Source organism: Megascapheus bottae, chromosome 12 (assembly GCF_031878675.1).
Source record: "Megascapheus bottae isolate mThoBot1 chromosome 12, mThoBot2.hap1, whole genome shotgun sequence".
NCBI classification, from domain to species: domain Eukaryota; kingdom Metazoa; phylum Chordata; class Mammalia; order Rodentia; family Geomyidae; genus Megascapheus; species Megascapheus bottae.
In genome coordinates this window covers 6,740,455-6,754,482 of record NC_143520.1, presented here as the reverse complement: position 1 = coordinate 6,754,482, position 14,028 = coordinate 6,740,455, and the positions used below count along the sequence as shown (strand labels likewise).

At 35.7% G+C, this 14,028-nt stretch overlaps 1 protein-coding gene across 2 annotated transcripts in view; it reads left to right on the top strand.

Annotated features, from left to right (window-relative positions):
• Positions 1-14,028, top strand: part of Agps (alkylglycerone phosphate synthase) — a 101,880-nt gene that overhangs the window by 61,863 nt on the left and 25,989 nt on the right. For both annotated transcript variants that reach the window (XM_090342573.1, XM_090342574.1), the window contains exons 14-16: positions 3,183-3,295; positions 9,468-9,537; positions 11,844-11,905. In XM_090342573.1, the coding sequence (XP_090198699.1) occupies positions 3,183-3,295; positions 9,468-9,537; positions 11,844-11,905 (245 nt within the window). The remainder of the gene's footprint in view (positions 1-3,182; positions 3,296-9,467; positions 9,538-11,843; positions 11,906-14,028) is intronic.

Sequence of the window (14,028 nt, the reverse complement as noted above, 5' to 3'; positions counted from 1 at the left end):
CCCCTTACATGAAGTTACTATAAGGAAATATTGCTGTGTACATTTTATTTTTCATTTTGGAATAAGTATTTGGTCACACCAATCTTGTGGTTAGTTTTAAAAATGTTCCTTTTCCAGTTTTAAAGTTTCCTAAAATAACACTGACAGAGTTCCCAGGACAGACAGAATCAGGGAAGACAACACATTGCATACCCTCTAAGGACTTGGGACTTTTTTCCTTGGGCTGGCTTTGAACTACAATCCTCAGATCTCTGCCTCCTAAGCAGTTAATGCTGATAATATTTTCTGTTTTAATTTTTATTAACAATAGAAACTTAGATGTAAAATGAAGATTTTTTGACACTTTTGATTACTAAATTGCTTTTCTAAAGGGTTATAGTAGGTTGTATTTAACACCTTTGATTACTAAATTGCTTTTCTAAAGGGTTATAGTAGGTTATATTTAACACCTTTGATTACTAAATTGCTTTTCTAAAGGATTATAGTAGGTTGTATTTAACACCTTTGATTACTAAATTGCTTTTTCTAAAGGGTTATACAGTAGATAATATTTCCACCAGCAATAAATGTACATTGTTGTAACATTGTCACTGCATAGAATTTTTTGGGTTTTTTTTTTTTAATGTTTTAAGTTACACACACACACACACGCACACGCACACGCATTTATTTTTTGCCAGTCCTGGGGCTTGAACTCAGGTCCTGGGCATTGTCCTTGAGCTTTCTCAAGGCTAGAACTTTACCACTTGAGCCACAGCACCACTTCCAATTTTTTCTGTGTATATGGTACCCAGGAATCAAACCAGGGCTTCATGCATGCTAGGCAAGCACTCTACCACTAGGCCACACTCCTGGGCCCTAAATTTTGTTTTGTTTTGTTTTTTACAGGCAGAGAAGAGTTTATGGGTGGGAGAGAGCAAACTGCAGGCCCATCCAAGATTGGGATGTGCAGAAGCAGAGGGGAAGGAGAAAGAGAAAAAGAGAAAATAGAAAGGGAACATATGTTGAGCTGCATTTTGTAGATAAAGTTAGGAGGCAGGACCACAGTGGATGCAGAGCCTAGGGAACCTCTCCATGTTTTCAGTTTACTGGGGTGAAAATGGTACTATGTTTTAGTTAATGTTTCATGAAACTAAAAAGAGACTGAGCATATGTCTTTTTATTCTAGATAAATATTTGTTTGAATTATTTGAATTTAATTAGTTTGAGCAATGGAATTATTAGAAGTCCTTTGTAAATAGCATTATCCAGTACAGTGCTTCCATTTTAATAGGATATTTTGTTGTGGTTGTGGTATTTCATTCAAGTTTATATTTCTTTCCTGCGGTTATTTTACCATTTCTAAGCTTAGAAAAATCTTCCCTTCTTTGAAAAATAATTAGGATTGCTTGCTTCTATCTCTGTGTTAAGTAAAAATTGAATTTTTTTCTTTTTTTTATATTTTTATAGTAATTAACAGAAGGATTACATTATATTGGCCAGAAAGAAGGCGCATTACTTAACAATCATTGCTACCCCTTCTCATGTTTTTGTCCTCATTTCCCTTCCCCACCATTTCCCTTCATCTTGTTTTCCCCCTTCCCATCTTGTTTCAAATAAACAAATAAACATATATATATATATAATATATCAGATAACAAGGTAAGATACTGTAACAATGTGAGATAACCAAGGGACAACAAAAGAGATGAGAAATAATATAGTACATTAAGAACAGCAATCACACATTATATGGCTCTTTTTGAATTTTTTCTTTGTTATTCATTTTATTTCAAATTTATAATGCGCGATAAAGATTTTAACTAATCGTAACATCCTGTTGTTTGATAATCAGCTGTGTGAGCACTGTCTTTTTTATTTTAATGCCTGATACTGGTCTTTGTTTTTTGGTTTTTTTTTTTTTGGTGGCTATCCTGGGGCTTGAACTTAGGAGCTTGCATTCTTGACTGGCCATTTCGCTCACACTAGCACTCTGCTACTTGATTTATGCCTTAGTTCTGGGTTTTTGCTCGTTAGTTGGGAATAATAGTCTGCAAGATTTGTCTACCAGAGCTAAGTTTTAAAGATCATCTTTCCCAAAAGCTAGGTTTCTAAGTATGAGCCACAAATACCCAAACAGACTTCTGCTTCACAAACATTGATTTGTCTTGCCTAAGATATTTGCTTGTATGGTACATCTCCAAGAAATAGATACGTACTTTAATGTCTTAAGTTCTTTTAAATTAGTTTTTAACTCTTGAAAATTTAAATAAATTTAATTGTTTCAGGTCTGGTTTTTCATATTATTGTGGTTAATCATCGTCTGTTTATTTTTCATAATTTAGAAAATTGTGATTAGTTAATCATCATTGTCTACCTGTTTATTTTTCATAATTTAGAAAATCCATTGGAATTTTTGAGTTAGAATAAAGTAGTATATTAAGTTAAGAAAATAGTGACACGTTTAGAATAATTTATATATTCAGGAACATGTCTTTCTGACTTGTTTTCCTACTGGACTTAAATATTTGAAAATCTTAGTTACTTTAATTTTATGTACAAAATCTTTTTGAAAATATTAATAGGTTACTATTGGTATATAGAAATGCTGTTTTGTTTTCTTCCCCTCATATCCAGCTGCTTGTTGTATCATTTTCTAGTTCTTATTTGATTTGACAGTTATAAATCTATAAGTTTTCTATTGTATTTGCATACAATATGTCATGATTTAGAAATATATTACTTTTGGGCCAGGAGTTTGGCCTAGTGGTTAAAGTGCTTGCCTACCATGCACGAAGACCCAGGTTCGATTCCTTGGTACCACATACATACAAAAAAGCCGGAAGTGGTGCTGAGGCTTAAGTGGTAGAGCTCTAGCCTTGAGAAAAATCCAAGGACAGTGCTTAGGCCCTGAGCCTAAGCCCAGGACTGGCAAAAAAAAAAAAAAAAGAAATATATTACTTTTGTATAAAATGTTTTTGTGGCTATATATGCTTTTTGTTTTTATTTTTGTGGTACTAAGAATCCACCTCAAGCTTAGCAGGTGGTGTACCTTAAGCATTTTTATTGATTATCAAAATGTTATAAAGCTCAATTTTTAAGAGCTTGGTATATTGAAGTCAAGATAAGAAGGGGAAATGAGCAAAATTTATTTTGGTTTACTGTTATATAGGATGACTTAGCTATAATATTTTTTTTTTCAGTTTAAAGGATTTGATCCAAATCAAATAAGTGTTGCCACGTTACTGTTTGAAGGGGACCGTGAAAAGGTTCTTCAGCATGAAAAACAAGTATATGACATCGCTGCAAAATTTGGGTATGACTTTAAGTTCATAATGTCAAGAGAAAGTAAAGCTGGAATTCTAATATCTCAAGCATTTATTAATGTACTAGGGATTGATGTCTATGCAGACTACATGTGTCTCTTGGTAGCTCGTTATTTAAACTCCCTATTTGTGGAAACTTGTTTTACTGCTACAAATTTAGGTTGTTAAATTGCTTGGTTGTTCTTGTCTGATTTTACAAACAGATATTAAATATTTTGTTTGTAGAGTTTTGCAGTTTTGCTGATTTTATATTTGTTTTTATGCAAGAGTAAAATGAGAAAAAATAGTCTCTTGTTATCTTCAGTTACAGGGTGTATGTATAAAGCATGTTATTGGTGTGTTTTTAAAAGGAAATTGTATTTAGTCCATCATATTTGATAAATCATCTGTGCTCCATTCCTTGTCACTTACGGTTTTGTGCTGGTATAAAGAAACAAAACATTTCACATTTATAACCAACTGAATAATGATAGGGTGGTTTCTGTCTGTCTTTTTGATGGATTATAAGACTGATAGATGAGAACTATAGTGGAAATGACATTTGTCAGGAGTACAGTTTTCCTCCTTTAAGAACATAAACAGTTTTCTGGACTTTACCTTTTATGTTTCATGTATATTATACATACTTACATACATGTATGTGATTAGTATGGATTTTTATATTACTTTCATTCCTTTTTTAAAAAGAAAACAAATGAACATAATTTGGAATTGTATGGTTTAGGGTATTCCAAATTAATTAATTAATTAATTAATTAATTAATTATTTTTGGTCTGTTTGGGACTTGAACTCTGGGTCTGGGTGCTGTCCCTGAGCTCTTCAGCTCAAGGCTACCACCCTGTTCCTTGAGCCACAGCACCACTTCCAGTTTTCTGGTGGTTAATTGGGATAACGGTCTCCTGGATTTTTGTGCTCTGGCTGGCGTTGAACTGCGATCCTCAGATCTCAGCCTCCTGCGGGTAGCTAGAGTGTGAGGCACCAGTGACTAGCTTTAGAATGTTCCGATTTTATGATTTTTTTTTGTATTTTTTAAATTGTAATTAATAGAAGGGTTACATTATATTCACCAGATAGAAGGTGCATTACTTAGCAATCATTGCTATGCTACCCCTTCTTATGTTTTTGTCCCCATATCCTTCCCCCCATCCCCGCCCCTCATTTTGTTTTCCCCCTTCCCTATCCTATTTCAAATAAACAAACATATATACAATATACCAGATAACAAGGTAAGGTACTGTAACAATATGAGATAACCAAGGGACAACAAAAGAGATGAGAAATAACATAGTACCTTCAGAACAACAGTCACTCATTGTATGGCTCATTGTTTCCATATCCTGGAGGTCCTTTCATTTAGCCTCATCCTATATGGCCTTATGTATCTAGGTTTTGCCCTATTGTAAACCTCTGCTAGGAGAGTCCAAGCTTTATGCTAATTATGACAAATGAGGGAAAATATTGAGTCTATGTTCCTTTGAGTCTGGCTTACTTCACTTAATATGATTTTTTTTTCAAGTCTTTCCTTGAAAGACTTGATATCATTCTTTTTGATGGCAGCAGAGAATTCCATTGTGTATAAATACCACGTCTTGTTGATCCAGTCATGTAATGAGAGGCATCTGGTTTGGTTCCATATCTTTGCTATGGTGAATAGTGCTGCAATGTGAATATCGCTGTTGTTGTTGTTGTTGTTTTTTACATATATTTAGCCCTTTACTGGTAGGATTTACTGAGCTTTTTAGGGTGCTGGTGACTCATGCCTATAGTTAAAATGGAGGCTGAGATACAAGGATCACAGTTCAAAACCAGCTTGGGCTGGAAAGTTCATGAAACACTTATCTCTATTTAATCACAGAAAAGCCAAAAGTGGAGCTGTAGCTCATGTGGTAGGATCCCGTATTTGAGCACAAAACCCCAGGGACAGTGAGTGCCCAGATCCTGAGTTCAAACCCCAGAACCTGCAAAACAAAATATACATTGCTCTTAGAGTGGCAAAGAGTCTATAATTTTTCACTTACTTGTTTATTTCTTTACTTTTATTTGAGTATTGAAAATTGCTCACTTTTGTATTTGTGCTGTTTTAAAAATTAGAAGAATTTTGGTTTTGTTTTTTAGTAAAAGATAAATTTTCATTTACCTTCTACATTGTCTTAGTATTTTTTTTTTTTTTTTTTGCCAGTCCTGGGCTTGGGCTCAGGGCCTGAGCACTGTCCTTGAACTTTCTCAAGGCTAGAGCTCTACCACTTGAGCCTCAGCACCACTTCCGGCTTTTTGCTATATATGTGGTACCGAGGAATCGAATCTGGGTCTTCATGCATGCTAGGCAGGCACTCTACCACTATGCCAAACTCCCGGCCCTTGTCTTAGTATTTTTTTTTAGGAGAGTTACTGATGTACTAACTAACTAAATCAGTTTGAAGTAATTATTCTGTAAGGATTTATTTACTAACCAAATATCTTGAATTTCAAGTAATCTCATTTTTATTTCAAATTTTGAAATATAAATTGTTTTTTTGTAGAGGTAATTTGGCCCTAATTGTGTACCAATTTTTGTTTTTATTGTTTTACTTTTTATATGGAATGCATGTATAATTTGATTTAAGTTAAAAACTTATCTTTTCTAGTTTTATATGTTCAAGAACTCAAGGCTGAGAGCATGGTTCAAGTATTAAAAGTACCTGTCTAGCACGCACAAAACTAAGTACTAAGTACTGTCATAAATTTTTGTATGTATGTGGGTTTGAAACTTAAAATAATTTTTCCTTATATTTACATATTCAATTTTATTTAAAAATTTCCAGAATAACTTGGAGTGAAAAAAAATAGGACCTTTTGTTCTAATACTTGAATCATTGTTGATAGACCAGGTATTTTGACACTATGTAACTTAAGGTGGTATGTTGTTTTTGCTAGTCCTGGAGCTTGAAATCAGGGTCTGGGCACTATCCTTGGGTTTTCTTAAGATTAGCACTCTACCACTTCAGCCACAGCACCACTTCCAGCTTTTTCTGTGAATGTGGTACCAAGGAATCCAGGGCTTTATACATGCTAGGCAAGCACTCTGCCACTAAGCCATGTTCCCAGCCCCCTTATGTTATAATTTTTAAGGAAATATGTGAGTTACTTAACATAATTTTGTATGAGAGTGATTAGGCTGACCAGATGGCCCTTTTCTGTAAAACGATTGTCTTTCATTGTTCGCTAGCACTCTGCCACTTGAACCACAGCACCACTTCAGGCTTTTCCTGTGTATATGTTTTTCAGGAATCGAATCCAGGGCTTGGTGCGTGCTAGATGAACACTCTACTACAAGGCTATACTCCAGGCTCTTTTCTTGTTCTTTGATTAGTCATTCCAGTCCTTCTTTATGAAACAAACAGCTTTAAATAAATTTGAGAAACTTGAGAATTGATGTTTGACCTTTCTGCAAAGAGCAGGAAATAGAGGATGAACATTGCCACTTTAAAACAGTTCAAATTAGAGCACAGGATTTTGGAGTACCTGCAAACGTGGCAATTTGTAAGCATTTAACTTCTCAGCTCTACAGTTATTTACATATTATATCTTAAGGTAATTCTGACTAGATTGATAATTCTGAAGGCTCACTAAGGGAGCTTTCACATTGCTGAATTTTTAAGGAAACTTTTTTTTTTTAAAACCAAGCCCAGATTGTTTTATCTTCTCGTTTAGGGTTTATGACTTTAGAATGAGAATATAGTAAAAGTTTTTTTTCTAGGAGCCCGGAGTGTGGCCTAGTGGTAGAGTGCTTGCCTAGCATGCAAGAAGTCCTGGGTTCAATTCCTTGATGCCACATACACAAAAAAAGCTAAAAATGGTGCTGTGGCTCAAGTGGTAGAGTACTAGCCTTAAGAAAGCCCAAGGATAGTGCTGATGCCCTGAGTTCAAGCCCTAGTACTGGCAAATAAACAAACAAACAAACAAGAATGTGTATTTCTCTGTGATTTGTATCAATGGATCCCAGTGTAGACAATACTCCTGTCTATCCACATATTAGATGTTAGAAGATGATTTTACAAAAAATGATGGTTTGAGGGGCAGGGAGTTTGGCCTAGTGGTAGAGTGCTTGCCTAGCATGCACGAAGACCCAGGTTGGATTTCTCGGTACCGCATACATAGAAAAAAAGCCATAAGCGGTGCTGAGGCTCAAGTGGTAGAGCTCTAGCCTTGAGAAAGTCCAAGGACAGTGCTCAGGCCCTGAGCTCAAGCCCAGGACTGGCACCAAAAAAAAAAAAGAAAAGATGGTTTGACCAAAGCCTGGAAAGGAGGATGTAGTCTCATCCTGGAATCATAGAGACAGGCTTATTAAGTGGTCATGCTTATATTTCTTATCACAGAACATATCTTACATGGTTCTCCTCAGAGATGCCAAACACAGGTCTCTTAAATATTTTCTCTCCTTTCATTCTTCTACCACTTCGAGAGTGAACAGATTATATTTCTCAGGTCTGAGTTATATATCTTTTCTCTCTTTGAGTTATGAGCTTGTGTATTTTCTTTCAGATACTTGCCATAATAATTTTCTGATTTGTTCTCCTTTGCTTTCGGGATTTTGTTTGGCTCTTTACCCCAACCTCACATCCAGCCTAAAATTTTCTATCTGTTCATGTTTGATGTCTTGATTTAAGTTACATCTACTTTGCTCTTTAACTTTATTGTAATACAAACAATATCTATATACTATTGTACTCCATCTTCAAACCAGAGCTGCTTTGGTCTGTCACTCGTGGGTGCTTCTAGCTTGTATGTATTACTTATAAAAGTACATCAGGAAATGTTTGATTTTTACCCACATATGAATTTGCTATGCAGTATTATATAGAATAAGAAAACATGTCTATGTTGTGTTATTTACTTACTACCAAGTCCAACAAAACTTCAGCAGGAGAATTTAATAATAAGTTGAGGTCATAAGGGAAATATTCTCACTTTCATTGACTAAAATGAGTTATAATTTAGTTTCTGAGAATAGGAACCCCCTTTCCGCATTTTAAGCTGAAAGTGTAGAAAACTTTCTTTTTTTCTTTTGGCCAGCCCTGGGGCTTTAATTGGGCCCTGGCCCAGGCACTATCCTTGGGCTTTCTCAAGGCCACAGCCACCACTTCTGGCTTTTTCTATGTGCTAGGCAAGCACACTACCACTAGGCCATGCTCCCAGCCCCAGACAATACTTTTTATTTATAATAAAATAATAGTTGAATTACACATTCTATGGGTTTGATTCTATCTCCATAATCAAATATAATTTATATTACAACTTGTTCTCTCATTTAAATAACTTCATAGGGTCCCATATTTAATACCCCAATACTTAGGTATTCAAAAAACTATTGATGTTTGGTGTTACTATTTAATTATTACACTTTTTTTTTGCCAGTCCTGGGTCTTGCACTTGGGGATTGAGCACTGTCCTTGGGCTTTCTCAAGGCTTGTGCTCTACCACTTGAGCCACAGCACCACTTCTGGCTCTTTCTTTGTATGTGGTACTGAGGAATACAACCCAGGTCTTCATGCAAGCTAGGCAAGTACTCTACTGCTAGGCCACACTCCCGGCCCTGTATCACACATTTTTTATATTTATCAGGCTATAATAATTTGAGTATAAGAATTAACAATATATAAGACATGAGAAAGGGTATCAATGTATGTGAAGTAATGCACCCCTATCTGGTGAATTACAATAAAAATATATGAAAAAAAAGAATTAACACTATAACACATGTTGAGGATCCCTCATCTGAAATGCTTAGGATTGGAAATGCTTCCAATTTTGGAATATTTGCCTAATGAGTTACCTTTAAGATGAGACCTAAGGCTAAATATTTTTAGATTTGTTATCCAAGCTTATTCTCTTGACAGGTCCTTGATATATATATATTTTTTTGTCAGTCCTGGGGCTTGAACCCAGGGCCTGGGCACTGTGGGCTTTTTCTGTATGTGGAACTGAGGAATCAAACCCAGTGCTTCATGTATGATGGGCAAGCACTCTATCACTCTTCCAGCCCATCCTTGATATATTCTTGATAAGTAAAATTAGGATAAAAAATGAGATGCAATGTAATATATGTTAATGTGTAAAATAGTTGAGATATTAATTTGGTAGTTTAGTAGTACATTTAAAATAAAGTTGTTCTTTAATTATAGTGGACTGGCAGCTGGAGAAGATAATGGGCAGAGAGGTTATCTGCTGACCTATGTCATTGCGTATATTCGAGTAAGTTACATATTTTTTCCTTTGTCACTTACGTTGTAAATAAAAATTTTCTTAGAGTGAAGTTGCCGCTTTTAATTTTCTTAAATATTAAACTTTAATTAGCACATCATTTTACAAGAAACTTTGCTATAAATCTTCAGAAGCTCATTTAAATCATACATATAGATGTATATATAGACATATATATATATATTTTTTTGTCAGTCATAGGACTTTAACTCCTGGCCTGGGTGCTGTCCCTGAGCTCTTCAGGTCAAAGCTACCACCTTACCTCTTAAGCCACAGCGCCACTATCGGTTTTCTGGTGGTTAATTGGGGTAAGAGTCTCTTAGACTTTGTTGTACCCAGGCTGGCTTTGAACTGTGATCCCCAGATCTCAGCCTCCTGAGTAGCTAGGATTACAGGCTTGAGCCACCAGCGCCCAGCTCTGTATGTTCTTTTGGTGAACTTGTATGATGATTTATTATCTTTATGAAAAATGGAGCCATTTTTCACATGAAGTTAATATCCATTTTCTAACATTACTTGATGAGAACTAAGCTGTTATTTCACAATAGTTAATTACTTAATAATCGGTTTTAAAAATTCTTTAAACTTTTGTCTTTAAATTTTGATTTTTTAATTGTTTTTTTTTTCTTGTTGGGGTAAATATTGAGGGGTTACAGTTAGGCTCGTCAGGTACATTATGTCTTGAACATTGATAGCCCTTCCCATATTTTTCTTTCATTTCTTTTCCTCCACCCCTCCCAATCATCTTGTTTTTCCCCTTCCCTATTTCAAATAAATAAACATATATACAGTATAACAGGTACCAAAGTCAAATACAGTAACAACATGAGATTAACCATAAGGGGGAAAAAAAGAGAAAAGAAATAACTTCACATAGTAAGGTAAGAATCACAAAGATAAACCTCTTGTTTTCATAACCTAGAGTTCGTTTCGCTTAGCCTCAACCTATATGACCATACGTACATAGCTATTGTGATCCTCTGCTAGGAGAATCCTAGATGTATACCAATTGTTACAAATGAGGTAAACCATGAAGCCTGTTTCTTTGGGTCTGGTTTACTAATATTTTTATTTCTTTTGTTTGTTTTCTTTTTTCTTCCAGTACTGGGTTTTGAACTAAGGGCCTGTGCTTTCTAGGTAAACATCTTTAACAACTGAACCACACTTCTCAACCTGTTGTTCTTAGTATTTTTATGGTTTCCACTCACCCCAATTGTTTCATGTTTTTGACAGGGCCAGACCTGGGCTGTGGTTTTACTTTTTTACCTTTTTCTTCCAACTTGAGTTTTCATTATTCAGATATCCTATTGAGAATTTGCCCCTTCTTAAATTTCCTAAAATAGCTCTAAAATGTAAAGGAATACATTTAAGGAAGTCTACTGAGTTCAGAATTCTAGAAAGTGAAATATAACTGTAACAAATATAGCAAAACACTTTGGAGTATAAATTTTTAAAGTTCTAGTAGTTAAGTTTGAAGCAAAACTAAATGGAGATTTTCTTTTGCCTTGGGTTTGTTTTATCATTAAAAGTTTTTTCAGGTGCAAACTGCCATTGTCATAGGTATTTATTTACTGAACAATTGAATGCACAAGGGAAAAGAACAATAGTCTGGAGAACTTCATTGCTTACCATTAATTGAGTTGAAGTGATTCATCTTACTGGAAATTAAAACATGCATAAAGTTTTTGTGTCAGATGAATTTTCTTTAAAATATTTGTATTTTTGTGGCAGTTTATGAATCTTTCCTGCAGAGGTAATAGAAAAACTGTAATTTGGCTAAAGAAATTAAATATTGCAAGTTATTGTATCTTTGCTGTATTTTCTTAGCAGAAGTAGTTTCAGATGCTCTGTGTATTGTCACTTCAAAAAGAGGCACTATATTTTCTAAATTTGTTCTTAAAGGAAAAAGATCTCTCCAACATTTTTACCTCCTTTTCCTTTCATGTTTATGCCCAATTTTTAATATTATTTTGTTATTTAGGCCTCTAAAAAAAAAATCTATTCTTTGGTCCTCTCCATATATACAGAAGACTTTGCCTAGGTAGAGATGCAATTGATAGAGAAATATTTGAGTTCTTTTGCTCGCATTAGGTACTATATATGCTGCCGAAGAGAGAATGACACAAAGCTTCTGTCCTCAGAGATAATTCCTCACCTAGGAAGTTCCCAGTGCTCTTCTTAGATAATACAGAGCGCTTGAGGTTAGATCAGAAAGATGTTATACTGAGTTACTTGAAATATTGACAATATTAGTGATTACAGCCTTTTATAGTTTCTGTTTTTGTATATCTTAACAGGACTTGGGTTTAGAATATTATATATTAGGAGAATCTTTTGAGACTTCTGCTCCTTGGGACAGGTAAAATCTAATAAAAAAATTTCATTCAACTGTGTTTTCTGAGTTGTAAGTGTATGAATGCATACAATGTATTTCTGTATGAATATGTCAACTTGGAATTTCACTTAAAAACATTAAAATAGTAGTTACTTTAACTTAGTATCTTCAGAATGGCACTGTGTTTACAAGCCCCCTTTTTTTGATTGGAGGCAAATTTGTCTGTAAGCCAAGCAGATAAGGTATTCTTGAAGTTTTATATTTTGAAATATTTTACTTAGCATGGTTAAAATCCTTTGAGATTACTGTGCTTAAGTATTTTGTTAATAAAAGTGCCTCAAGGGGGCTAGGAGCGTAGCATAGTGGTAGCGTGCTCGCCTAGCATGCACAAAGCCCTGGGTTTGATTCCTCAGTACCGCATAGAAAAAAGCCAGAAGTGGTGCTATGGCTCAAGTGGCAGAGTGTTAGCCTTGAGCAAAAAGTGTTCAAGGACAGTGCTAAGGCCCCAGGACTCTCCCTACCCCTCCCACCCCCGCAAAAAAAAGTGCCTCAAGATTATAAAACAAGTAAACGTAACGTTTTGTAATATATCATTTACCAATTGATATCATTGTACTTAAGATCTTAGTAGCATTTAAATGCAACAAAATATTAGTTATAACAGTATGTTAGAGTGCATCTATAAAATGAATTAAAATATTGTTAAATATTATCAGATCTAAGAATTAACTGTTCCTTGCTTGTCTTTTTTTTTTTTTTTTTTTTTTTGCCAGTCCTGGGCTTGAGCTCAGGGCCTGAGCACTGTCCTTGGACATTCTCTACCACTTGAGTCTCAGCACCACTTCCGGCTTTTTTCTATGTATGTGGTATCGGGGAATCGAACCTGGGTCTTCATGCATGCTAGGCAAGCACTTTAACCACTAGGCCAAACTCCCGGCCCCATGCTTGTCTCTTTTCATTTATTTTTCTTTTCCTTTTCTTTCTCTCTCTTTGTCTCCTTACCTCCCTCTCTCTCTTCTCCCCTCCCCCCTTCTCTTTTTCTGTTTCTTTCTTTTCTCCAGTTCTGGGGCTTGAACTCAGGGTCTGGGCACTATCCTTTGGCTTTCTATCACTTGAGCCACAGTACCACTTCTTGATTTTTTGTGTAAGTGGTACTGAGGAAGCGAACCCAGGACTTCATGCATGATAGGCAAGCAGTCTACCACTAGGCCATGCTTGGCCCCCATCCATTCTTTTTGAGTCAAAGCTTCACTGTGTAGCCCAGGTTGACCTTGAATTCATTGCATGGTCCACATTGACTTCAACTTGAAAACTTCCCAAATGCTGGGATTACAGTTGTACACCACTACTCCTGGTTTCACAATTTGATATCAGTATATCATAGCACATTAGCATTTTACATGTAGCTTGTATATAATAAAGCTTTGTTATATTAGATTTTAGTTTAGGAATAGGCTATTGACTAGTATAAAATCATTATTATTGATTGGATTATTTTTTAATTGCAGTGAGCTTCTTAGGAATGGATAAAGATTGGTATTCCTGTTGAATGTGTGTGTGTGTGTGTGTGTGTGTGTGTGTGTGTGTGTGTGTGTGTGTGTGTGTGATGGGACTTGAACTTGGCCTAGCACTGTCCCTGAGCTCTTCAACTTAAGGCTACTACCCTACCCTTGAGCCCAGCTCCACTTCCGGTTTTCTAGAGGTTAATTGAAGATAAGAGTCTCAGGTCCTTTTGTGCCTGGACTGGCTTTGAACCTTGATCCTCAGATTTTAGCCTCCCGAGGAGCTAGGATTATAGGGGTGAGCCACCGTATCCAGAGACCAGAATTGAATTTTGATTAACATGTTCCACTTTCTTTTTTTTTTTTTTTTGGCCAGTCCTGGGCTTGAGCACAGGGCCTGAGCACTGTCCTTGAACTTTCTCAAGGCTAGAGCTCTACCACTTGAGCCTCAGCCCCATTTCCAGCTTTTTTCTATGTGTATGGTACCGAGGAATTGAACCTGAGTCTTTGTGCATGCTAGGCACTCTACCACTAGGCCAAACTCCCGGCCCCTAACACATTCCACTTTTTTTTTTTTTTTTTTGCCAGTCCTGGGCTTGAGCTCAGGGTCTGAGCACTGTCCTTGGACTTTCTCAAGGCTAGAGC